The sequence below is a fragment of the Zeus faber genome, assembly GCF_960531495.2.
Source record: "Zeus faber genome assembly, chromosome: 21".
In the NCBI taxonomy this organism is placed as follows: Eukaryota; Metazoa; Chordata; class Actinopteri; order Zeiformes; family Zeidae; genus Zeus; species Zeus faber.
Window position 1 is genome coordinate 18,294,278 of NC_137208.1, and position 26,118 is coordinate 18,320,395.

At 47.1% G+C, this 26,118-nt stretch overlaps 2 protein-coding genes across 3 annotated transcripts in view; both read left to right on the plus strand.

Annotated features, from left to right (window-relative positions):
- LOC307246568 (ankyrin repeat and BTB/POZ domain-containing protein 3-A) overlaps positions 1–11,632 on the plus strand; it is a gene marked incomplete at both ends in the record, with an annotated part of 123,925 nt that extends 112,293 nt beyond the window's left edge. Inside the window, 12 exons of one of the 2 annotated variants that reach the window (XM_080022534.1) lie at positions 2,371–2,460; positions 4,072–4,173; positions 5,185–5,278; positions 6,660–6,795; positions 7,929–8,161; positions 8,809–8,987; positions 9,333–9,438; positions 10,033–10,135; positions 10,198–10,315; positions 10,931–10,999; positions 11,151–11,264; positions 11,393–11,632. In XM_080022534.1, coding sequence (XP_079878660.1) covers positions 2,371–2,460; positions 4,072–4,173; positions 5,185–5,278; positions 6,660–6,795; positions 7,929–8,161; positions 8,809–8,987; positions 9,333–9,438; positions 10,033–10,135; positions 10,198–10,315; positions 10,931–10,999; positions 11,151–11,264; positions 11,393–11,632 — 1,584 coding nt within the window. The remainder of the gene's footprint in view (positions 1–2,370; positions 2,461–4,071; positions 4,174–5,184; positions 5,279–6,659; positions 6,796–7,928; positions 8,162–8,808; positions 8,988–9,332; positions 9,439–10,032; positions 10,136–10,197; positions 10,316–10,930; positions 11,000–11,150; positions 11,265–11,392) is intronic. The other variant, XM_080022535.1, reaches the window with a different exon arrangement.
- Positions 11,633–17,219: 5,587 nt separating this feature from the next.
- On the plus strand, positions 17,220–25,868 carry LOC307246229 (uncharacterized protein). The gene is made up of 7 exons (XM_080022086.1): positions 17,220–17,289; positions 17,990–18,192; positions 19,539–19,640; positions 20,312–20,407; positions 20,521–20,631; positions 22,710–22,833; positions 23,193–25,868. Exons 1-7 carry the CDS (start codon positions 17,271–17,273, stop codon positions 25,838–25,840), a joined length of 3,303 nt encoding a protein of 1,100 aa, XP_079878212.1. The 5' UTR covers positions 17,220–17,270; the 3' UTR covers positions 25,841–25,868.
- The last annotated feature ends 250 nt before the right edge of the window (positions 25,869–26,118 follow it).

A 26,118-nucleotide genomic window follows, 5' to 3' on the forward strand; every position in this document is an offset into this window, starting at 1 on the left:
TGGCAAGCCATCATTTTTTAGAAATAACTGACCGCTTATTGCCGCCGTTGACCAATCAGAATCCATCTTAGTCAGGGTGGAATTCGGTCTTATTTCATGTAATAAACTGTACCGTAATTGTCTGTGTTCACCAGTGCGGCATTCTGCCTTGAAATTTTAAGAAACTCAAAGAAAAAATAATATAATTTCCCATATACCATGTATGTTGGTGGAAGTCGGATATTGGCCTTGATATTGACGGCCAACCAATATAACAGTCTCAACATTATATTTTAAGGTCTTTAAACCAACGTTGTGCAATTCAATGTCAGATTTTCTCGTTTGGGTTATTAAATAGTTGGAGGAGAAAGATATAGAACGCTTTCCTCGCATTGTGCTTCCTCGAGTAGAGCCATGAGGTCGATACACCCAGTCCCTCTGGATCCAGTTGTTAATGACACTTTTTCCAACTTCCTCCCCCAGTCGATGGAAATGTAAGTTGTTCCTTGTGCTGCTAAGTGGGGCAGCTTATGCGCTATCTGATTTTTCCGTGCGCGGCCGTCTGAGGCCTTTTTGGATTCAATTAAAAAAAAAAAAAAAAAAAGAAGAAGTTGGCGAGAATCCCGTCGGAAACTTCACAAAATACACTTCAGAGCAAAAATTTGCAAGGATTTTCTTTTTTTTTCGTGTTTGTGTCGAGCTTCTTCCTGCCGCACATGTTTCCAATGTGAAGCCGTGGTTTTTCTACGCTGATTTTTGCTCCGGCAGCGGCGGTGATGCGACGCATTTCATTTTCTTGCGAGTACGCGACAAACAGAAGTGACAAATCTTCCCCCGAAAACCCACGTCGTCTTATTCCATTCCCATATCCGGCCGAGAATGCCCTGTGGGCGTCGCCGTGGAGGTCGCTCTCCGTTGGGTTTTAAAGGTCCAGAAGAGGCAGCGGCTGGGGCCCGTTTCACACAGCCCGTCGTAAAACACTGTATTTGTCGCTAAATTCTCTCTGATACCGCACACGCCGGGGCTCAAACCCGACCCCCTGCGGCGGCTGGCAGTCACGCCCTTTCCGGCAACGCCCCCGTGATAGGACTTGGGGGCGGCGGTTTCCCCGGGGCCTCCGCATAATCGCGCGCGGGAGGGGGGGTGGCTGTTTGCACGACGCCATCACGGCGAGATGGATGATGATTGTCAGAGTTTTCAGATCCGTCCCATAGAGGTGGTTATTATTATTATGTGTGAGTAATTATTATGTCGCGGTTGTTATCGGCCAGGTGGAATTACTGGCACTTGCTTATTTATCATTCGGTCAGCAGAGTTGCGGAGGAGTCGGGGCCTCTCAGCCGCTCCCAATTATTTCCAGTATGCAGAGTAGGTTTTTAAGCAAAGGGCAAACACGGCTATTATTATAATTTATTTTCCATTGGAATTAGTTCCACTCCCTGTGTATTACAGTGGGAGTGGTTTTTTGTTTTTTTTTGTTGTTTTTTTTAAGAACCACTGTTGAGTCTGTGTAAGAAGTTTGAGGACAGTCCCTGACAGTCCCTGGACAGTCCCCAGAATAGCACCGCACGCGACGACGTGCGATGCTATTCTTTAAAATACCTGTTGAACAACAACGCGGAATGCCGCTGGTTTCGCGGCGGTTCCAGACGTTTGCTGCGGCCGTGGGAACGCGCCCTCGGAGTCTACCTGGAAAACAAGTCGAGCGACGTTCAACCCAGATGCTCGGAATCACATCCCTGGGAATACAAGTTTACTCTGGACTTTTTGAAATTCCTCCCTCACCATCACCATAGATAAATCTGGTTTACCCCGGAATGAAAATGAGAATGTATTGTTGGTCCAAGGACATTTTCATGCAGGAGGAATTTGACTTGCTCGTCAAAAACAAGCTAAAAAGAAATTTGCAGAAGATGTATGAAAAGGCTATGGCAGGGACGAGCACTGAGCGAGGGTATCAGTGTGGTCTGGGAATATTATTGTCCAGAATGAATAAATATGTCCACAATGATATGAATTGTTCAGCAGCCTCTCGCACACACGCACGTGTGCAAACACACGCATGCGCGCGCGCGCACACACACACACACACAGTACAGTAGGCATTATAAATCACTCAATGTGAATCATTCAAGGTTTTATGTCCCAAATTCAGACCATGTACCAAGAAACATTCACAGTAGGCTCCTCTTCATATCATCCCTCTTTCTTTCTTTCTTTCTTTCTTTCTTTCTATCTATCTATCTATATATCTATCTATCTATCTATCTATCCATCTTTCTGTCTGTCTGTCTGTCTGTCTGTCTGTCTGTCTGTCTGTCTATCTATCTATCTATATATCTATCCATCCATCCATCCATCCATCCATTCATCCATCCATCTATCTTCCAGGGAATGACCCCTCTCATGTATGCCTGCGTGCGGGGGGACGAGGCCATGGTCCAGATGCTGTTGGACGCCGGAGCCGACATCAACAGTGAGGTCAGTGCGGACGCGGCCCCGTACAACTCATTGCCTCGGTTCCACGTTTGCTCATGTATTTATCGTATTTAGCGTATTTATCGTATTTTTGTGTTTTTTGTATTTTTGTATTTTTGTATTTCATTTGTAGATGCGTTTGTGTTAAGAATATTGTGCTGGTGAAAATGTGAAAAAAAAAAAAATATCTCTTTTGTGCTGTCCCCCCCCCCCCTCTTTCAATGTCTGTGTTTCCTGGCCTGCTGTCGGCACTCCCTCCAGGTTGTTTTTTTACACAAAGTGCATATTGCAGTTCCTCATTGTAGTGTATATTCAATATTATTCCCACGCTTTCACAATCTAGACATGGAGGATGTGCACTTTATGTAAAGAAAAAAAAACGCTCTTGTGCGCTTATGATGCCTGCATGAATTTCATGTTTCCTTACCTCTTTATTTTCTTTTAACCGTGCAACACTCTTCTGGAACACCCGCCCTCCCACCCCCACCCACCCCTCCATGCTTTTGTCTCTTTAATTACTCACAGTATGAATCCACGCTAAACGACAGGAGAAACGCTTTATACAGGCAAACTCAACCGTCGTGGCTCCAATGTTTGATTGCTCCATCATTTAAGTGCTTTTATTCCACACTGGTGTGTTGGTGTGCTTTGCACAAAGGCAATAAAAAGAAAAAAAAAAAACACAAAATGCACAGGACGTAGTCATTCAATATACTGCTACTAAACCTTTGGGTTGTGTGTCGTCGTTCAAATATTTTTCCACTCCAGCCTAATATTGTGTGGAAATCCTATCGATCATCAGTCACCATAAATGTGTTGCATTTATTTTTTGGCCGAGCTCTCGATTAATCAGTTAAAACACCCGCTGTCTGCGGGTAATAATTGAGCACCGCAGATCTGATCAGCCAATTTGAGGAGTGCACTCGGATAGAGTGAGACGTTTTATTCGACGTTCGTTAACGGGGCGACCCCCCCGGAGGGCAGTTTCTACCTTCCCCCCCCCCCCCCCTCGCTCGCCCTGTGATGAAGCTCGCCAAGCACAGCTTTGCGCTGCGTGGCTGTTGGTGTTTTTCCTTGTTTGTTGCCTTCGCCCGTGAGTCGCCCGCCTTGACAGTGTTTGTAGTCTTTGCCAATTTTGTTTCTGTTCTCTCACTGGCCTATATCTCCTTTTGAAACAAAACACTGTTTAAAAGATGGAGCTCGGAGAACTACGGTGGGAGCCTCGGGGCCCAGACAGACATAGTCCATAGCAGCCTCGCGTTTAGAGAGAAAGCGCGAGAGAGAGAGAGAGTGAGAAAGCGAGAGGGAGAGAGAGGGGGGGAGAGAGGACGAGGATTGAACCGCGAGGAAGAAAAAAAAAAATGTGTCGTCCGCACGCTCGAGTTTTCCGTGGGAAAGCCTCCCCTCTGCACACCCCCGCCCTCCTTCTGCTTCCACTTTCACTTTCATGTTGCTTTACGCTCCTATCACCCCCCCCAAACCCCCGACCCCACCCCTCGCCCCCGCCCCCCGCCCCGCCCCGCCCTCCCCTCCTCTCCCAGCCCCCCGCCCTGAGCTGTGACTGTTAATGGCTGTATATATCTCTCTCCTTGAACCTCACCTATGACTTCCCAGGTCCCAAGCACAGTAAACAAGCACCCCTCAGTTTATCCCGAAACGCGCCAGGGGACGCCACTCACTTTCGCCGTGTTACACGGACACGTCCCTGTTGTGCAGGTAGTGATGCCTGATGAGCTGCAATGTCCCCGTTGACCCTGTTGGCCCTCAGGGCCCCTTTTTCTTCGCGCCGAGATGTCGATTGTAACGATGACGACGGGTTATTGGTGTTGTTACTGTCGTGGCGCGTCACCACGGACGGTTCTTCCTCCTTCCGCTATTCGGACCCACGATGTGTGCGAGTAAGGATCTCAAATGAAGTTAAAAAAAAAATAAAATAAAGTTTTTTAATTTTTTATAATTAAATAAATAAATAGATAGATAAATAAATGCAGAAGACTCGTGCGGGCTCTAGCGTATCCAGTCAAGGCTCTCCAGATCAAGTTTGTCGTTAATATTGTATGCTTTTTCGATGTGCGATTGGTTCACACTGCTGCATTCCCCTGGATTTCTTGACTCAAGAGTCAATCCACGTCGATTTAGAGCCTTGGATATAGAGCCTCACGCTGTCATACATTTTGATAAGTGGGTTACTCACTAACCACATCACGCTGGCTAAATAGGCCCGGTAAACAGTGCTTCTCGAAGAGGGTTTTCCTTTTCTTTTTTTTGTTATGAATCCACATTACCTCAATCGCATTAGGCCGTGATTCCAGTAAGTAGGAGAAAAGTGAGAGAAAAGAGAGCGAGAAGCAGCTACCACCTCGCACCTCTGTGAACAGTAACCATCGCCTACGGTCTCAGAGAAAGACAAAACAAAAGAAAAACAATCCGCAGATTATGGTCCAAAATAAAATAAAAATAACAGTTCGCTTTTTAATGACAGAGTGGTTTAGGAGGGTTTTTTTCAGAACGTGAGGTAAAGCGTCGCCTCAGTGAGGAGGTCTCCACCAGTCGGGGGAGGAGGGGCGTTGGGGTGGGCTTCTCCCTTTGCCGAGCCAAACTATAAAGCAATGTGTCTCTCCCCTCCTCACCCTCCTCTGTCACCACCACCCCCTCCACACACACACACACACACACACACACACACACACGCACACACACTCCACACACACACACTCCACACTGCAGCTGTTGCTGGATAACAGAGCGAACGTGGAGGGCGCCCTGCAGGAGGGGGACGAGAACTACACGGAGACCCCCCTACAGCTGGCCGCCGCGGCAGGTACGGTGGTGACGACCCTTCTTCTCTGAAAACCTCCCTGAACACGGACGGAGGCCGCCATCGGGTATCCTAGGACGACAGCGATTGATCGTACCGTAACCGCGATCCCGATTCTCGATTCGATCCTGCTGCGTTTGCATCGGGGAGACCAGCTGCATCAAACCGAGCGCTCCTAATTGCTCTCTCCGTTACATCAACCAACGAGCAAACATTGTGTTTTTCTCAGAGCGTAATTAGAACTAATTGACCAAATGAGCTGCAGGTAGATTTCTATGTGTTGTTTTTTTGGCATAGCGGTAGCGATAATTGTCAATGCATCTCCTCCAAAGCCATTGATTCACTGATTCAAATGGACGCACACCACCTACAGTATGTGTATACATGTACGTATGTGCTCCTAACAATCTTAAGGGGAATCTCGCTCTCGATTGCAATCAAGAAAACGACTTGGTAAAATATGCAGCATGCGATACAACAAGCTGCTTTTAAGAGTTCACAGGGGGGTCGAAACAAAAGTTTCCGCACGCCTGTCATTCGTGTCGAGTTTCCCCACTTGCCTGCCTGGTGGCGGCCCGCGATACCGGCAAGGCGTACGCGGCAGTGTTGCCACGCGATCGCTAATGGGTGAGAGCAAACAGCCGTGGATAATGAATACTATTAACAGGCTGCTTATTCAATAATCATTTTTTGCCGTATGTACTGTAATAGAGAGGCCGACACCCGGGGCTGAACCCCGGGCGGCGGAGCAGCGAGAGGAGTTTACACTTACCGGGGGAGGGTACACACACCGTTATGGACACAACGTTATGAGCGGCGGTGACGTCGACATTATGGAGACGCGCGAGCCCGAGCAAACACCGCCCGTGTACCGCAAAAAAATTTCAAAGTCAATGCCGAAGGTCGATTAAAATGATGAAGCACCAGGTCGCGTGTTGAATGTAATATGAATGGGACTGTTCGACTGCAGGAGGGGGCGGCGCACATGTACACATGATTCCATACTTTTTATCTTGTGGTGCGTTAGTGATCACTCGTCTGCTGCTCATCGTAAGGTGCCTGCCTTGTTATTTTCCAAATGGTTGCAGCCCGTTGTATGAAACATGACATTTCTATGACATATATTCTGCCGCCAGGTATCTGAAAATAGTTACTATAGAGGCTCTGTGGAGTGCTCAATCCTGATCGGTCGATGAGCGATATTTTAAAATAATGACTGTTTTCACCGGCAACTGGATAGTTATTTATCTGTTGTGTTTTCTATGTGTTGTGGACTCATTTTCCATTCGAGGAAGCTCTTGAAGCTCAAAGCTCAAATCAATACCCCGTCTCAGTGTGTTCTTTTTGTCCGCCTTTCTTCCATGCCCGTATTCTTCCGGCTCAGGGAACTTTGAGTTGGTGAGTCTGCTGCTGGAGCGGGGGGCCGACCCCATGATCGGAACCATGTGTCGGAACGGCATCTCCTCGGCCCCGCTGGGGGACATGAACTCCTACAGTCTGGCGGCGGCGCACGGCCACAGGTACGGCGCGGTCGCACGCTCGCCAGACATGTCCATTATCCCTGGATGGAACCATTTTCACCCCCGAGCTCACGCAGCATTAAAACGAGACACACAAATATCTTTTGGCCTAGCTTCCCTTCCGCACCCGCTTCTCCGCCAGGCTACAGCCTCCAGCTTTATGCAGTGGCGTGGCTCTCGTCTGATTCATTTACACACCAAACAGCATTTCCCTGCAGCCGAGCACGGTGGAGCCCCTTAACGTCCCGGGCATGGGGAGCTGTCAGGAGGATGGGATGGGGACGCCGGCAACAGCGATATGCAGTTATGCAGCAATAATAAGTCAATCAATTACGTGATGAGCACACTGCGGCACTCTGAATCATAAGGCTTTGCCCACATTTCGAGTGTTTTTTTGTTTTCTTTTCCCCCCTAAAATGTGATTTATTTTTTTATTTTATTTTTTTTTTAGATATCGGACATTGCGGATGCGGAGAAACACAGTGTCGCGGCGCCGGAGAGGGAGGCGCGAACGTTCACGCGCGGCGGTATCCAATCGAAATCCGGCGACTTTCAGGAGGGAGAAACAAACAAAAAAAGATGTCTCGGGGCGGTCGTCGTGGATTTCCAAGCCGGAAAGCAGACGGAGATCGAACTGATCTTGTCGACGGGATGCGATGTGCGGCGTTGCGCCTCTGCAGGCTTGGTTGTCAAAATACCAGCTCCTTAGAAGTGGAGTGATAATAACGTGATAACAACGTAGACGGCGTTCCTCAGACTGGCCCCGGCATTGTAAGGGAAACAGCGGAGACACGTGCACCGTGACCATCGAGGCCGTTTGAACGCACCGCGCCGCACTCGAGCGCGCCCTCGAACTCAGGGCTGATCGGGAAGTAGAGAACGTTTTTCGAGTGCGCTCCACGCCTTAGAGCGGCGTTGGCAGAAGCGCAGTGTTTGGTAAATTTGTTTGATTGGGAAACCTCTATTCTGGCCGTCAATAACGTCCCAACCCCTCATCTATCCACCCTTGGCCCTCGGCGCAGATTGTTACAACGACCCTTTGCCTTCGAGTTCTTCTTGGCTTCCTTGACTTTTTGTCCTCGCCGCCGTGTCTTTGCCTTTCTCATTTTCTGCCCCGCCTCTCTCTGTCCCAGGAACGTATTTCGGAAGCTCCTGTCCCAGGCCGAGAAGGACAAAGGCGACGTCCTCTCGCTGGAAGAGATCCTGGCCGAGGGCTCGGAGCCCGGGGGGAAGAGGTCGGCCATGCAGGCCAACGGAGGCGGGACCCTGCGAACAGGAAAGGCCAAACTGAGAGCTCTGAGAGAGGCCATGTACCATAGCGCAGAGCACGGCCATGTGGACATCACCATAGACATCCGCAGCTTAGGTCAGAGTTACTATTGCTGCGCCCCTCCACTCTCTCTGGCGCCACCTGCTGTCCTGGAGCTGTGCTCATGCTGTACCTGTCCTGTCCTGCGCTTATTGCACACACACACACACCAACACACAGACACGCACACACAGACACGCACACACACACACGCGCACACACACACACACACATACGCACAGACAACCAAAAAAAACTAAAACAAGTACTTCCATAAACTGGCCTCTTTCAACCATATTAGCTTGAGTCATAATTGTCAACGTGATTCACTGACTCAGTGTCCTCGAGTCATGCTTGTTCTCTGTATGTGCCAGGCGTCAGCATGGTGTCACGCATGTGGCTGGGCTTCCAGCGCCATATCGTATGGCTGTTATTTCCATCGTGAATATCTTTGGTTTTCGAAGCGGCCCCTACCCGCCGCGCCGTCGAGTTGATTTGTGTTCATTATCTGTATTTATCACGTCATTACAGGAGTCACGCGGTATATTCTTGCACAGACATTGTTTGGTGGCCTCCAAGTGGTGGGTTGGCCCTGTCCCACCTCCACACTAGTTATGTGTCCCGCTTACACGTTACCCGCCCGTCTCTCTGCGCGCCGCCCACTCTGCGGGTGTGTTCACTGTCGCTTGTGGTGGCGTTCCCAGGCGTTCCCTGGACGCTGCACACCTGGCTGGAGTCCCTGCGCACCTGCTTCGTCCAGCACCGCCGCCCGCTCATCCAGGGCCTGCTCAAGGACTTCAGCTGCATCCAGGAGGACGAGTACACGGAGGAGCTCATCACCCACGGCCTGCCACTCATGTTTCAGATCCTCCGAGCCAGCAAGGTCGGTCGGCCGTCCTCAAGGGCCCCCCTTGCGCGGCCTCGGAGATTAAACACTTGTTAGGAGGAGGGGGAGGGGGAGGGAGGGGGGCGACATCAGACAAATTAGGCTTCGCCTCCTCCTCGGAATTCAAAACTCTTTAACCGCACTGCGCTATAAACAACAAAAAAAACAAAAAAAAACACTCGAGTTGATGTTGACGCATTTGCATGTATTTAGATTCACCACAACACAATTTACATACTTCTGCGTTCCGTTTGTCCCGGAATGAACATTTACCCTAATGAGTGTAAGATGCTCATTTTCAACATCTGTCTCTTTCTCTGTGTGCGACTGCCCGACCGGCAGAACGAGGTGATTAGCCAGCAGCTGTCAGTCATCTTCACCCAGTGCTACGGGCCCTTCCCCATCCCCAAGCTGACGGAGATCAAGAAGAAGCAGACCTCGCGCCTGGGTAAGAGCGGGGTGGCGGGGAAACTGCCGAGTCAGCGTTTAGTGCGAAAAGGGCAGAGGGACGACTGCAGCGCCGGGATTATAAGATAAAGATAAGTTTGTCGCCGCCGTTGAGTTTTTTCAAATGAGGTTCCGTCGAGAATTCTTTTTTTTTTTTTTTTCTTTTTCTTTTCACACGGGTGGAAAGGGCCGGGAACGTCTTACAGTTTCGAAGCTTTCGGGGTGGCGGTGTCTTACCACAGTGCACCTTTGTCGTTAAAGGTTCATCAAGAGATTGTCATTGAAATCGCCTTTCACTCCTGTGGCCATCTGCAGAGGATTCGAAGGCGGTGCCGTAGTGCCCTCTAGTGTCCATTCCGTGTACGTAGAAAAGGACAATTGATCCAAGGCGCTTCAATTTAATTTCAGAATTTCATCCAGCAGCAGCTGTTTGAAAAACAGGTCAAGGGGGCTGACGATCCCATTCAATCAACAGCCCTCTCGAGAGCATCGAGAAAGGAATCACAAACGGTGGCGTTGTGGTGATGCCGAGCTGATTTCCCCAGGAAGAGCTCAATCTGTTTGCATGCAATCTAATCAGCGACGTCTCCTGCAGACCCCCATTTCCTCAACAACAAGGAGATGTCAGACGTCACCTTCCTGGTGGAGGGCAAGCCCTTTTATGCACATAAAGTTCTGCTTTTCACCGCCTCGGCCAGGTAAGGCGCTATTCTTGAATTCTTGCTGTGCATCCGTTTTAATCTGTAATCCTCCGTGAAACTCTTTTTTTTTTTTTTTCCTCTCTCTTGACTTCCAGGTTCAAGTCTCTGCTCCAAAACCGACCGGCCGCGGAGAACACCTGCATTGAGATCAGCCATGTGAAGTACAATATATTCCATGTGAGAAATGCTGAGAGGAACGGAGGAGGGAAATGTAACTTTAGACTGGATAAAATGCAACACCTAGATATATAGATGGATAGATAGATGGATAGATAGATGGATAGATAGATGGATAGAGGGATAGATAGATAGATAGATAGATGGATGGATGGATGGATGGATGGATGGATGGATGGATGGATGGATAGATGGATGGATGGATGGATGGATGGATAGATGGATGGATAGAGGAATAGATAGATGGATAGGTGGATGGCTAGATGGATGATAGATAGATAGATAGATAGATAGATACATAGATTAAAATTAATAAAAAAATTGGCACCATGAAATAAAGCTAAAGATTTTGCAGTATATTGTAAACCTAAAATAAAATGGCCAATAGGCAATACACCATTAATAAGTGTGTATCTATCATATAATTTAAGGATACTACAATGTATAGCTATAATCAGTACATATTATTAAAAAGGTATTGTATCGGTCATCATAGATGGTTCCAGAAGTCATACGTTTTCCACGTTTAGCGTTGATTGAGTCCCTTACTTACAATTGGAGACTGTTGGTTTGGAGCTATGGTTGAGTTGTAAGTACCGTTCTGTTTCATTACAGTTGGTCATGCAGTACCTTTATTACGGCGGCACGGAGTCGTTGCACATACGCAACACGGAGATCATGGAGGTGAGAGAGAGATAGAGAGTGAGAGAGAGAGAGAGAGCGCGAGAGCGAGAGAGAGCGTTGGCAGACGACCGCACCGGGCCTGGGTGTCGCCGGCGACCGCACGCGCCTCACCCGGTGTTTTTGGTTCACCTTTACTTGCGTTTCGTTGCAGCTCCTGTCCGCGGCCAAATTCTTCCAGCTAGAGGCCCTTCAGCGACACTGTGAGATCATCTGCTCCAAGAACATCACCACGGAAACGTGCGTGGACCTCTACAAACACGCCAAGGTGAGAAAAACAAAAATCGGTTGGCCTACTCGATTCCGACCGGTGATCAGTGGTTCATTATTTCTGAATAATGACCGCTGTCTTTTCATGATGGCCGTTGGCGTGCAACTCTCCCCTCCTCCCCGCAGTTCCTCGCCGCCTCCGAGCTGACGGCCTTCATCGAGGGCTACTTCCTGAAAAACATGGTGCTGCTGATCGAGCTGGAGGGCTTCAAGCAGCTGCTGTACGAGCCGCCGCCGCCGCTGGCCGAGAGCCCCGCCTCCAGCCCCGGCGGCGCCTTCTCCGACATCCTCCAGGACCTGGAGAAGACGCTGGCCACCCGCATCCACTCCATCCACCTCTCCACCTCCAAGGGCTCCGTGGTGTGACCCCCACCCCACCCTACCCCGTCTTGTCGGAGCCGAGCCGCGGGGTCCCCCTTCGCAGATGTCCAGGCGACCCGACTCAGTACATCCGGGTGGCGGTGTACGCGCAGGGACGCCTCCTGCCCGTTCCGAGGTCCATGCCGGACGTTGGAAGTCTGGACCGTATTTCATATAGAAAACACTCCATATGAACCTTACGTAGAATGCATGGAACGCAAACACCTTTTTTTCTCCAAAGGGTAGGACTGAAAACTGTAATCCCTGTAGAGGTAGTTTAACAAAATATCTGCGTCATTCTAAGGACCCTGAGCAAAAAAAAACAAAAAACAACAACAAAAAAAACAAAAAACAATATTATCGCAATTCATTGTGTCATTTCCAAGACGGATATCTTGACGCTATGTTCTCCTACCGGGCGTCGAGGCCAAACCAATCAGAGGAGGCGCTTCCGCTTCCGCCGTGACCGCCTTCGAACTCGTGGAAAACAAAAAAAAAAAAAAAAAACATCCACGAAATAGAAAATAAATAAACTCGACGTAGCGATTCCCGCCGACACCTTGCATGGCTCCTCCTCAACCGAGCTCTGATCCTGATGTCGCTTTTTTTTTTTTTTCTTTGAAACGCAACGCTCACGTCATCGACTACCCAAGCGAAGGAGAAACACGAGGAACGTCGGCCCCATTTTTCTACCCCTCTCTCTCCCCCTCTCTCTCCCCCCCTCTCTCTCTCTCTCTCTCTCTCTCCGCACGGAGCCGGCGTGGCGCTGGAGGAACCTGCCCTCCCTTCGGAGACGTCCTGAGGAGCTGTAAATACGCCCTTGAAGTCATCGTGTTGGTCGTTCTACGTGTCGTTGTTTTTTTTTGTTTTTTAATTTTCTTTGTAAACTGATGTACAGTGTTTGCCCCCCGCGCGCACACTCGCTTCTGCTTATCTTGTTGAATGTGCCCGGATGATCCCCCCGCCCCCGAACCAAACTCTCCGCTCTGGCTTTTCCCATTTGCGTTTTTTTCCCGGCAAAGCTGCACGGTTTGTTCCGCATCCTATGGTTTTGGAGACATAGTCTCTGACTCTGTGAGACTATGTTTATAGAATTTTCGTGTGATATAGGACGGTAGAGCCGAGAGCTGAAAATGCAGATTTAGTGAGAGGGGTCTTTCCCTTGTTACGATGTCGACGTCTGCTTTGGATTATTCTGGTGTGTGAAAACTAAAGGAAAAAAGTTTTCACGTGAAAACTGAAAAAGATTAAATTTCAAGGTCTCGTTTTTTTTGTTTTTTTTTAATATTTAACTTCACTATAAGGGAATCTCCCAATAACATTATACTATTCACGCTTCTTTTCCATCTCTCATCGCGAACGTAAAGTTTTCTTCCCGCTGAATATATGGACCAAATTGAAAGGAGGACTTTGATATGTTCAAGTTCAAGTTCAAGTTCAAGTTCAAGAGATATGTGTCTTAATAATTATGCAAACTGCCCTTTTCCATTTAAACTCAAAACCTGACATTTCCGTTCTGAGCTGATGGCACTTTAATGCGACTTCTGAGCTAGAAATATAGGAGTGATGAGCTCGATTCCCCCCATTGGATAGAAGAGTATAGCCTAACAGGTGGATGCAGGGGAGGTAGAGGGGCTGCAGCCAAGCAGGTAGAGCAGGAAGGGACTGGCTGCTCAAATAGGCCGTCCAAATAAGGGCGTGGAAGCACATGGCGCGGTCAAGTTGTCGGACACAACGTGCTCCGCAATCTACGCATCATTTGTCGACCTACTCCGCGTGACGCTGATAAAATGTGAGCAATCTAATGTTGTAGCACACTCAAAATGACTTACAAATGTTAGCTTTTCATCCATTTTCATACATTTTAGGCAAGGAAAAGGAAAACATGTGCAGGTAACAGGCGATACGAAAGTCTGTAAATAGTTACAGAATATAAATTATAGTAGTCTACTTTATTTTCTTACCTACATACATAGCACTATATATTTTATGTTACATTTCCACAGATATTTTGTTTTACAAAAGAAAAAAAAAGACAATACAAAAAGATGCTTTAGAACTAAGCAATATTTCCATTAATACTGTCGTATTGCTAAGTTGTAGTACATGTAATAACAATAATATGAAACATGAAAGTGGGCTATTTACATGGATTGGAAGCCCAAAGAAAGTGAAAAGGCTTGAATAATATTTTGTTTGCAATTAAATTCAAAACAATTTGGTTTTATATTAGAAATATTACTCATTACTCAAACTTTTTTTTTTAATTACCATAAATTTCCCAAAGTAATGCCGGATGGGAATATTGTCCTCGCAGCATTCATGAAAAAAATTTAAATACGCTGCTGGCTTTTTCTATTCATAGACAAACCAATGCATGAGTATTTAGTCAATAAACTTAGATTTGGGGATTAAGTTGTAATTGGCTGTCAGCAATACCAACAATGTAAGCTTTTTTTCATATTTATTGTCCTTTATACAATGCTGCAAACACAAATAATGAGAAAATAAAAACTGAGCTACTAAGTGGTTCCCGGGTGTAGGGTACCGTTATAGGTCAGCATGGCTCTTTATGTTCACTGGTGTTAATAAAAAATGTTCCGTATGCAAACGCTGTCACCTCTGTCTCCCTCCCATTAAATCTGTCCACGCATTTATTTGCCTGCGTAGGCCTATTTGTTCCTGGTAATCAACAACAATTCTCCTCAATGCAGTTTAAAAAATAATGCATGAAATATGACAAGAGTTGGAATCTGTGGGGGGCGGGGGGACTTTTTTGCTATTTTACCTTTGATGAAAAAAGACAATGTATATTGTAAAATATATATATATAGGAAATATAAATTATACATGGTGTTAATAGCAGGGGTGTGGTTAAGTATATCAACAAAAAGAGGAATTGTGCTTTAGTGCAATTGTTCCATGACATGGTTTGGTGTACAGCCAATAAAATGATCCTGGTTTAAATGGTGTGTGAGGTTTTTTGTGTCAGACACTTTGAGCTTTTTATGTTTGTTTAATTGTTTTATGTTTGATTCTAGTTACATTATTTTTATTTTTATTGTATTTCTTGGTGTCCTACTGTTGATGCAATATTTAAAGGTAAACACACCAAACGTATAGTCCATCCATTTTAATTGTAGACTCACACCAAATAGTTTAAGAGAGTGACTGAGAAAGTGTCGCCGTTCACAGCACAGCTACGGATGTCTTACACAGAATGTGAAAACGTAAAGCAATCCTGTTGTCTTTGCAACAGCGGCACAAACCATAATACCACTTGGAAATGCTAGGGGGGGAAAGTTGACAAGGTGCCTATTGCCCCATCATCAGAATCTGAATCAGAAAAGTCATTATTGCCAAGTAAGGTTACACGAACAAGGAATTTGTCTTGGTGCTCGGTGCATACGTTAAACATAAATGTAAAACAATAAGCAAAATATTAGTTAAATATAAAATATATGTAAAATATGGCTTTTTTATTTGATATATACGTATGATAATAATCTATAGATTATTGAAAAATATATATGATAAAAAATATATATATTTTGTATATATTAAAAATATATGTTAATATATAATTTTAGTATATATATATATATATACATACATATATATATATTTATATGCATATATAGACCATGAACCTTACGTTAAAAACAAAAAAATAAAAAAATAGAAAAAATTGAAAATTAATAAATAAATAAAAAAAATATATATATATATATATATATATTTATATATATATATATTATATATGTTTTTATTTATTTATTTATTTTTACGTAAGGTTCATGGTCTATGTATGCATATAAATATATATATGTATGTATATATATATATATATATATATATATACATATATATATATATATTTTTTTTTATGTAAGGTTCATGGTCTATATATGCATATAAACATATATATATGTATGTATATTACATACATATATATATTTATATACATATATATATATTTATATGCATATATAGACCATGAACCTTACGTTAAAAATAAAAAATAAAAAAAGATAAAAAATAGAAAATTAATAAATTTAAAAAAAAAATATATATATATATATTATATATATATTTTTTTTTTAATTAATTAATTTATTTTTACGTAAGGTTCATGGTCTATATATGCATATAAATATATATATGTATGTATATATATATATATATATATATATATACACATATATATAAATATATATATATATATATAAATATATATATATATATAAATATATAAATATATATATATATAATATATATTTATATATATATATATTATATTATATATTATATATATATATATATATATATATATATATATATATATATATATATACACATATACATATATATATATATTTTTTTTTTTTACGTAAGGTTCATGGTCTATATATGCATATAAACATATATATATGTATGTATATATATATATATATAATATATATATATATATACATACATATATATGTATGTATATATATATATAATATTGTATATATATATATATAATTTCTTTTTATTTTACGTAAGGTCCATGGAGAAAGGGGGGCGGCTGTTTTGACTTCCGGAAACCCTGCCGATCGACATAGCCCCGCCCACTTCTTGGCCCACGTGACCGGAGTGACCGCGGAAGAGCCGTCCCGTGTCTTCGAAGCGCGAAACGCCAGAGCGTCGTGGGACCAACGGTCCCGCTGTCACGACCCAGACCCTCAGTCACCGCGTCGCCGGCGTCTCTCCCACAAGGCGAACGTTTCAAATTGGTCAAATAACACGTTTTCCTTTCTCCACCACATCCGGTTCCCTTGCCGGAGTCGCTCCGGAACGATTCGTAACGAACGAACGCCTCCGATGACTCGGGCGTCGGGGGCCACTCACACGAGGGTCGTTCGTTCGTTCGTTCGTTCGTCGGTTTCGTTCACGCCTCGGAACTTGCAGCCAGACACGGCGGCGGTCGCCGGGACTCAAAGCTTGACTCGCGAACGACAACGCGCAACGGGCTCAATCGAGCAGGCGACCAACGAAATGAATGTGGGGACGGAGGGCATCTGATAGAATTCATGGTGCGTGTGGCTGATCCACACGTTGCGTCCCACCTCGAGAAATGTCTTTATCTGAACCGAATGACCTCATGGTCCACGCGTTTATCGTGTTGGCTCCCCGTCGTATGGTATGCAAACGGTGGATCCCAGAAAGTCGTTCGGCTAAATTCTCTCGATTTGACTTGTTTTGTCAGAGGAATGCGAAGTATGAATCACAACAACAAAAAAACAAAAACATGTCCATTCAAATAAATAATTTCCTCTGACTTCTGTCAAAGTAATTAATTTGGTTGGAATGCGGACGTGCCAATAAGTTATATTGAATACGAATTACAGAAAATGCCCTGGCATTTCTTCTACCGTGGGCTTTAATTTCGTCCTCGGGTACTATTTTCAGTTTCTGAAGCGAAGATTCAACGCCCGAGTCATTTAAGAGATTCGTTCGGCGGGGGGCGAATCGTCCACGCGTCTTGCGTCGCTGAAAGTAGCGCGGTGCACCGCAGGGGCGGGCGGACGTTGTGTAGCAACTACTTAAAGTCAAATCGAATTTATTTAACTATTGAGCATTAACGGGATTTCGGGTCGAGATGCGAAGCCCGCGTTACGGTGAGAGTGGCAAGATAATGTGAATATTGAACATATGTTTATGCCGAAACGCGTCTGGTTATCAAGTTTCCATTTAGGATTGTGTGCGTCTGATTTCCAACATGGCGTACCCCGCCCTGAGATGGAGGAAGCGCGCGGCGGCGGCGCTAACCGGCTACGCTTAGCCGTGGATAGCCGATGCTGCGTTCCGGGGACGTCGGAACTCCGAGGAATCCCACGGCCCGCTTGGGGAAATTGCGAACCGGCGGCCGCGGGATTTTCGGGGGAAGGTCGCTTTGGCCCGACGCGCCGCGGCGTCCATGTTTCTCCGAACCGAGCCGGAGACATGTAACTGTGAATTGGGGCCTACGACGTTGGAGTTCGAGATTTCCGAGGGTCAAGGAAACGCAGCATTTAGACCGCCTGGTGACAGTGTATGGCAACACTGACCTGACACTGATTCATTCTCCTGTGACTAACTCTGTTCAGTTGTCGGTCGCTCTTTGGCATCCACTGACTAAACATGTAAAAGCGTTCACTAACTAACCGTTTTAATGTATAGTGATGAAGTGTGGGCCGGTGGGTTGATTGAGAAATGACACCCAAGCCTGGTCCAGTGTTCACATTATTGTGTTTACATGAGCAGACGTGGAGCGAATCGCCCCCCGGCCCTATGTCCCGCCCGTGTCAAGCTGCGCTCTCCTGTGCCCTGACCTTCCAGAGCCGCCGCTCCCGCTGCCCTCCCTGCGTCTCTTCATCCCGCCCCTGCGCCTGGTGTCGGCCGCCATGTGGCAGGTGGTGCAGAGGGGGGACGTGCGGGACTATGGGATGCTGGAGGAGTTCATCGGCACGGTCACGGAAATAGTCCCGGAGCTTCTGAACCCGGATCAGAGAGCCCAACTCCTCTTGGGACTCCGGGCAAGGGTAAGAGTTTGGAGGTTTTGAGGGGACGCACACACACACACACACACACGCACACGCGCGCACACACAATCCAATAGTGGCTGGAGATATTGGCACCTTCCTCTCTCTCTTCTGGTCTTTGGAGAAAATGACCGCGATCAAGCGCTTCTTCTGGCCGTGACTGGGGTTGCTACACCTCTCCTGGCAGATTGACCGATCTGACCAATCTTGGCAACAGTCCGGCGTTGGGTTTTGGTTCTGGTTCAGGCGGGTTTTGGCAAAGGTGAGCCAGGCTTCCCTGTGTCTCGCCTCCCTCGGCGGCGGGCTCCGCCTGGATCTCCTACTGCGGAACCCCCTTTCATTGGGTTGCTGTCGGATGGTGTGAGGTCCTTTCTCCGCCGTCCCAACGCCCGTCTGCTGCAATCTTTGATCGTTTTATTCCTCTCGGGGCCGCGCCCAGGGAGCTCAGCTACCAGTGCCAAGACCTTGAGCGTCTTGGTGACGTTTCACCCAGTGGACAGTGGGACGTCGAGGTAGCCGGAGATGCGCTGGCAGCCTGAACATTGTCCAGTGCTTGGCTCCTCTGTGTGAGCCTCTCGGACAATCCTCTCTTTACTCCGTGTTCGCTGTGGTGCACACACACGCTGACGGAAAAAACAACGATGGCTTCTCTCCATTCAAACCGGTTGAGTCCAGCAGACCTGGAAGCGCTGCTGCCCCAGGTGGAACCACCCGGAGGGGACCACCAAACCGCGCCTCGTTACTCCCCCGGGGGCTAACGCCAAACGCCTTGACAGGAGCGCCCTCCCCCCTTCCTGCTGTCACAACATGGAGCGGCCCCCGCCGCTGTTGTCTGAGACGCATCGCCTCGAGTCGTGTTCGTGCCTTCAAGGAGGGACCGAAACAAACACCTCCTCAGCACCAGACTGCAATCCTAAACCTCAGCGACACAAATCAGCCTCATATATATTTCTGAGCGGCAGCAGATCAGTGGTAGGCTCTCTGAATGGTGTTCATGAAGCTTGCATCTGTTAAAGCATAATAATAAGTAAATAGAAATATTTTCGGATTTCTGGGTGAAATAAACCAAGATTCGATGTTTTCTTTTGTTTTTGTTCCAGTACAAACCAAAGAAAAACAATATAAATGCCTCTATATATATTTTTTTTCCCCTGAAAATAATTAAGACCATAAGAAGCTGTGCTTTATTTGAAAGTGAAACTGGGTGCCGATATTTCTCGGCCGGGGCTGCACAGGCGATCGCGCTATGACATTTTTCCCTTTTACCATCGTCGGGGAAACATAAACGAGCGTACAGTGTGGTCATTCCCATCCACGTGCCATGCACTGTTTTGTCGTCTTCTCAGGTCGTCCTGGACCTTTGCCGGGCAGAGACGACGGCAGGGTTGCAGACGATACAGATGCATCTGGAAAAGATCAGGACTCTAATATCCGACTGGGCGGCGCAGGTGAGTGCTCCCCCCCCCCCCCCCCCCTTTTTTTTTGTTTTTATTTTATTTTTTATTTTTTTCCTTAATTTCTATTTATAGATCTTTCAATAACAAGCTGAGAGCATCATGACACCAGATACTGTGACCGCATCTAAGGAACTGTGGGGGTCAGAGACACGAATAAGGGGAGAGCAGTGAGGGGGTGATGAGGAGAAATTAATTCATGACGAAGGAAGAAAAAAAACAAAAATGCAATAAATAGAAAAAAAAATCTCCCGATCACATCTGGGATGTAACATTGATCTTTGAACATGAGTCACACAGAGCATATCGAGTTAATGTAAAGGAAAGATACTTTTTTCATCCCCAGGGGGAAATTGCAGATCGGATATATAGGCAATAATTCTAAGTAAATAAGAATAAATTGAAAAGAAAAGGCAATATACAATGAACCAAAAAAACAATTAAATAAAAAATTGGCAATATACAAATAATAACAAAAAAATTGAAGAAAAAAAAAAGTGCATTAAACCGAGAAAATAAATAAATTAACAAAATTGAAATATGACAATATATATGAGCCTAACAATAAAGAAAACAAGTTATTCGCCATTTCAGTCGGTCAGGTCTCTTTTCAGGACCGCTTCATGGTGGCTTTATTATTTTGTTCTTGTCATTGTGTTTTCCAGCCGTGTTTCGCCGAAGTTGAGTTTCCGGAATCCAATTTTGTGGATCAAATCGAGTTGCTACTGAAAGATCCTGTTGAGAGAGACAAGTTTTTCCAGGTCTGGCATTCATATTCAGTTTCATTTTCGTTATTCTTTTGGTGTGTTGCCTGAGGGAAGGCTTGGCTTCATGCTCGTAGTTTAGTTGTAAATGAATATTTTCTGCCTTGCAGGACGTCTTCCCCACAGACTTTGGTCCTGAATATGACAACGCTCTGCAGATGCTCATGTTGGACTTCCTGTCCAGACTGGAGAGACTGATCCCAGTGCCAGACCTCCAGCAGGTACTTAAACCCAGGGTTCTCACCAGGTCCTTGAGGTGATCCAAGGGCTTGAATTTTGTCCGCAGAAATTGAAGTGCGGGAATACCTTGAAAATAGCCCCTTTGGTGCCGAAGTGCTTGAAAACTCCTTTGGAGAAAAAAAACATAATTGAAAACCTTCAATATTCCCCCTGGTTTTGTTATTTAAATCGTAACGTAATAAACATTTATCAGACGAGGCCACCTTCTTCCATTGCTCCATGGTTCATTTCTGACGCTCAAGCTGTGATGCACTGTGTGTTTTGACACTTTTCTATCATAGCAGCATTAACTTTTTCAGTAATTTTTGCTACAATAGCTCTTCTGTGGGATCGAACCAGACGGGCTAGACTTCCCTCCCCACGCGCATCAATGAGCCCATTTTCGCCCATGACCCCGTCACCGGTTCACCGGTTGTCCTTCCTTGGACCGCTTTTGGTAGGTACTCACCATTGAATACACCCTTGCAATACCTGCCGTTTTGGAGATGCTCTGACCCAGTCGTCTAGCCATCACAATTTGGCCCTTGTCAAAGTCGCTCAGATCCTTACGCTTGCCCATTTTTTCCTGCTTCCATCACATCAACCTCAAGAACTGACTGTTCACTTGCTGCCTCATATATCCCACCCATTGACAGGTGCCATCGGAACGAGATGAGCAATGTTATTCACGACACCTGTCAGTGGTTTTAATGTAGTGGCTGATCCGTGTATGTCCCTGTCTGAAAAACAAAGACAACACCAGCACACAACAGGAAGTGGAAGTGTGTGTGTGTGTGTGTGTGTGTGTGTGTGTGTGTGTGTGTGTGTGTGTGTGTGTGTGTGTGTGTGTGTGTGTGTGTGTGTGTGTGTGTGTGTGTGTGTGTGTGTGTGTCATTTATTATTATTATTTTTTTTTAACCTGCGTGAGCCAGAATCACGAGATAAAACTACATAGAAATGTTTTTGTAAAGAGTGCAATCAATCAAGGTGTCCAGTTGGAAAATAACCCCTGGGATGGCAGTGGCCCTCTTTATGACAAGCTCCTCTTGAAAGATTATTTGAACGACTCTGATGTAGGAATGAAGGGAACAGAGTCACATTGGGGGATGAGCCCTTCTTCTTTTTTTTTTTTTTTTTTTTTTTTTTTTTTGTCGAGTTTCACAGTTTGGTGTTGCATTGTTTTTTTAAGTCGCCGTCTCCTGCCGCCGGCAAATGTTTCCCCTTCCATGTAACAGATAGCCTATGCCCCTCCCTCGCCGGGAGGAGTCCTGGCTGAAAAGGAGCGCACCCACTGTCACATCAGGTTCACAAAGCCAAAGAGTGTGTGTGTGTGTGTGTGTGTGTGTGTGTGTGTGTGTGTGTGTGTGTGTGTGTGTGTGTGTGTGTGTGTGTGTGTGTGTGTGTGTGTGTGTGTGTGTGTGTGTGTGTGTGTGTGTGAGAATATTTGAATTATCCACTATCCTGGACACCAATCAGATGAATCTATGCAAATTATAACAACCCACCAATGAACTTGAACCCCCCCACAGTCATACACACTGATCATTACACATCATGGCAGACTACTATAAAAACATTTTCTACATCTTTTAACTTAAAAAAAAAAAAAGTTTCTTAACTATAAAGACACCGTGGCCCCAAAACCGTGATACATAACCGAAACCGTGAGCATCCTGACTGTATACTAAAATAAGTAATGACAATGAGACTACGATTTTAATTAGCAAAAGGTCACATTGAAAATGGATTATATTTGTTTTTGTGTGAAGTCCTTAAAGTAATTGAAAGTCCTTGAATATCATATTTCAATGCCAGAATGAATCCTTTTAAAACCATAAAATGGTGTTTGGTGACTTGTCTGGTAGTGCATACAGAGTAAAAACGTTGCGCCTTTTTTTTTTTTTTTTTTTTTTTTTTTTTTTTTTTCAAAATTCAAAGCAAGATTTACTTTTCATTTCTTTCGCGGAAGAATAATTAAAAACTCCCAACCCCCTTAAAACTGAAGCAGTGGACGCTGACATCACATAACACCAAAAAACCGCTTCCAATCTGAACTTTCTTTATTTGATTTTCATGTCAGACTGCGTCTATGCTGGAGGCCGTTCCCTCAGCGCTGGAAGAATGCGTGCAGTCTGTTCCCGATCCCCAGCAGCTGAAGACCTTGCTGCAGTACCACACCACACATGGCCAGCTGGATTTAATTGGTGAGTCTTAATATTATTATATAAAAGACATTTATACTGCGCCAGATTGAGCCGTTGTATTTGTTTTTTTGTAATACGAAAAATGTTTTCAGTGAATTCATATAGTAAACAATGTTGTCTCGTTTAGGCCAGCATTATTCAACAACATTTTGTTGCCACTTGTATTTTCGGCAGTTCATTGCCGGTCTGCAGTAATACTTGGGTTACATTTGGCCCGCCGGCAGTTGAATAGGCCTGCGATAAGCTGTCGTTGTGATTTAATTTGACTTTTTCTTGAGCAATGGAGCTGTTCCCCATCATCATCATCATCATCATCCTCATCGTCGTAATGATGTCTTTTCTTTTGTTTTCCCGCACAGATGAAACTCAAACCTCCTTTGGAAACTGCATCCTCTCCTCCCTCTCTCTGCCTCAGCTGGAGAAGGTCTTGATCGACGCCGACCAGATCCACCTGCAGGCGCCGGCGGAGCAGATGCACGGCTGTGTCACCGTGCAGGTGGACGGCGAGACGGTGACGCTGCTGGACTACATCCAGATCGCGCAGCCCGAGGAACCCAACGCGGTCGCCTTTGACGGCGGACACCGGAAAGAGGAGGCGACCGACGGGGGGAGAACCCTAGCCGCCGGGGAGGCGAGCGACCGGGACGTCCCCGACAGCCTCAAGCCGGCCTCTTTTCAACCGCTCAAGCAAAGCAAAAGGCTGGAGTTGAAGACAGAGCCCGTCAAAGAAAAGCGAGACCCGGCCTCGTCGATGTCTAAAAGGTCCAGGAGAAAGTACCCCAACAACAAAACATGTCCAGTGTGCAGCAAGACCTTCCTGCGGGCGACGGCCATGCGGCGGCACCAGGAAATCCACTCGGAAAACCGCCAGCTCAAGTTCCAGTGCCCCAACTGCGACAAGCGGTTCAGGGACCAGTACGACATGTCGCGGCACAACATGCGCGTGCACGCACAGGAGCGGGAGGAGGTGGAGTCCGTGGACAGGGACGAGGGCGAGGGCGAGGGCCCGGCGGACGCCTCGGTTTTCAACGCGCCGGAGAGCAAGAACTGCTTCCTGTGCGGAAAGTATTTCGCTCGCAGGCTGGACATGGAGAGGCACATGCGGTCTCACTCGGAGGATCGGCCGTACAAGTGCGCGTACTGTGAAAAGCGATTCAAGCACCCGTATATTCTGAAGAGGCACCAGAAGGAGATCTGCAAAAGTAAAGAGCTGAAGGGAGCCGGCGGGGCGGAGGCGCGGGACCCGGGCGCCCTGTCCTCCCCGGAGGGGCTGTCGGACGGCAAGATCTGCCCCATCTGCAGCCGTATCTTGCCCTGCACCGCCGACATGGCCAAGCACCTGCGATCCCACAGCGAGGAGCGCCCCTTCATCTGCGTCACCTGCGAGAAGGGCTTCAAGTACAAGGACACGCTAAAGAAGCACCAGACCATCCACGGCCACGAGGGCATACGGGAGGAGCAAAGCAAGTCGATGGAGCAGATCTTGGCCGAGGCGGACCAGGAGCAGGAGTCGGAGAAAAGCCAGAGCAACCCGGGCCCGGACGCGCCAGCCTCCGCATCGGGGGAGCCGCCCCCCGCTGCCCGGGAGCAAACCCGCAGGAAGGCGGGTTTGAAGGTGTGCGTGGTGTGCGCCCGGGCGTTCGACAGCGTGAAAACCCTGAACAAGCACATGCAGTGCCACACGGAGGACCGGCCCTACCACTGCGTGCACTGCAAGAGGCGCTTCAAGCACATGCACGGCCTCAAGAGACATCAGATCTACGCCATCTGTCACAAGAAGATCGCGCGGTTCTCCGTGGTGAAAAAGGAGCCGAGAGCGGTGGTCGGCGACGGCGCCTCGACCAGTGGCGCCCAGCAGGGGGCGCCGCCGAAAGTCGCCGTGTGGTGTTCCAACTGTAGCATGCACTTTGAATATCTGTCGGCGCTGAAGGAGCACCAGGAGAACGTGTGCAAAGTGGAGTTCAAGGACATCCTGACGTGCGAGGACTGCGGGAAGGAATTCAAGAGCATGACGCTGCTCAAGGTACACCGCCGGATCCACGACCCGCTCTACTGCAAAGAGTGCGGCAAGATCCTGGCCAACAAGCCGGCCTTCGAGAGGCACATGCTGATGCACAAGCCCATCCAGTGCACCATGTGCGACAAGACCTTCACGCTGCTGCGGCGCCTCAGGGAGCACTACGAGAAGCAGCACGGCTTCACGGGGCCGTATCCCTGCATGCAGTGCGGGAAGACCTTCGCCCAGCTCTCCTACCTCACCGTGCACGAGAGGGTGCACAACGGGGAGTTCCCCTACGCGTGCGACCTGTGCCCGGAGAAGTTCCGCTCGTCCAACTGTCTCACGGTGCACCTGCGCAAGCACACAGGCGAGAAGCCCTTCCTGTGCTGGCAGTGCGGCAAGCGCTACCGCTCGGCCTCGGAGCTGACGGTGCACATGGGCACGCACTCGGAGGAGCGCCCGTGGGCGTGCACGCAGTGCCACATGGCGTACCGCACCAAGCTGCAGCTTACCAGCCACGTGGAGCAGGTCCACATCGGCGTGCGCTACCCGTGCAACAGCTGCGGGAAACAGTTCATGAAGGAGATCTCGCTGAAGAGGCACGAGCTGATCCACACCGGCGAGCGGCCGCACCAGTGCACCGAGTGCGGCAAGACCTTCCTGACGGCCAACGAGCTGCGGCTGCACACGCGCTACCACACCGGCGAGCGGCCGTACAAGTGCGACGTGTGCGGGAAGGCCTTCATCCAGTCGGGCTACCTCAAGACGCACATGCGCATCCACACGGGGGAGAAGCCGTTCAAATGCGACGTCTGCGAGCGGGGCTTCCGGTTGTCCTACCACCTGAAGAAGCACCGGCGGACGCACAGCGGGAAGCCGAAGAGCCACGTGTGCGAGGAGTGCGGCTTGGCGTTCACGCACAAAAAGTCCCTCTGCGAGCACTCCCTCACCCACGAGGTGAAGATGGTTCCCGCGTTCACTCAGGAAGTACGAATAGAATTTCAATAGTGAGGACTGCTGGGATGCCTCCGCCAACGTCTAGATTTGTACGATCGTTATCGGGGGGGGGGGGGGGGGGAATAATCATTTGTGCATACGCATCACAAAGTGATGAAATTCTCAGCCTCCTCTTCCCTTACTTTTTCTATTATTTAATTTATGCCTAATATTTACGGTATTTGTTGCTTTGTATTATATGGCAGATCTGTGTTACATTCACATTTGAAACCATTCAGGTACTTTTGTTTCCATGAGCAAATAAACTGACCTTATATTCAATGATTTGA

Excerpts from the sequence above, each read along its gene's own strand:
- LOC307246229 (XM_080022086.1), top strand. Across the intron at positions 20,632-22,709 it reads CAGTGCCAGACCTCCAGCAG|ACTGCGTCTATGCTGGAGGC; the intron begins GTACTTAAACCC and ends TTTTCATGTCAG. Across the intron at positions 22,834-23,192 it reads TGGCCAGCTGGATTTAATTG|ATGAAACTCAAACCTCCTTT; the intron begins GTGAGTCTTAAT and ends TTTCCCGCACAG.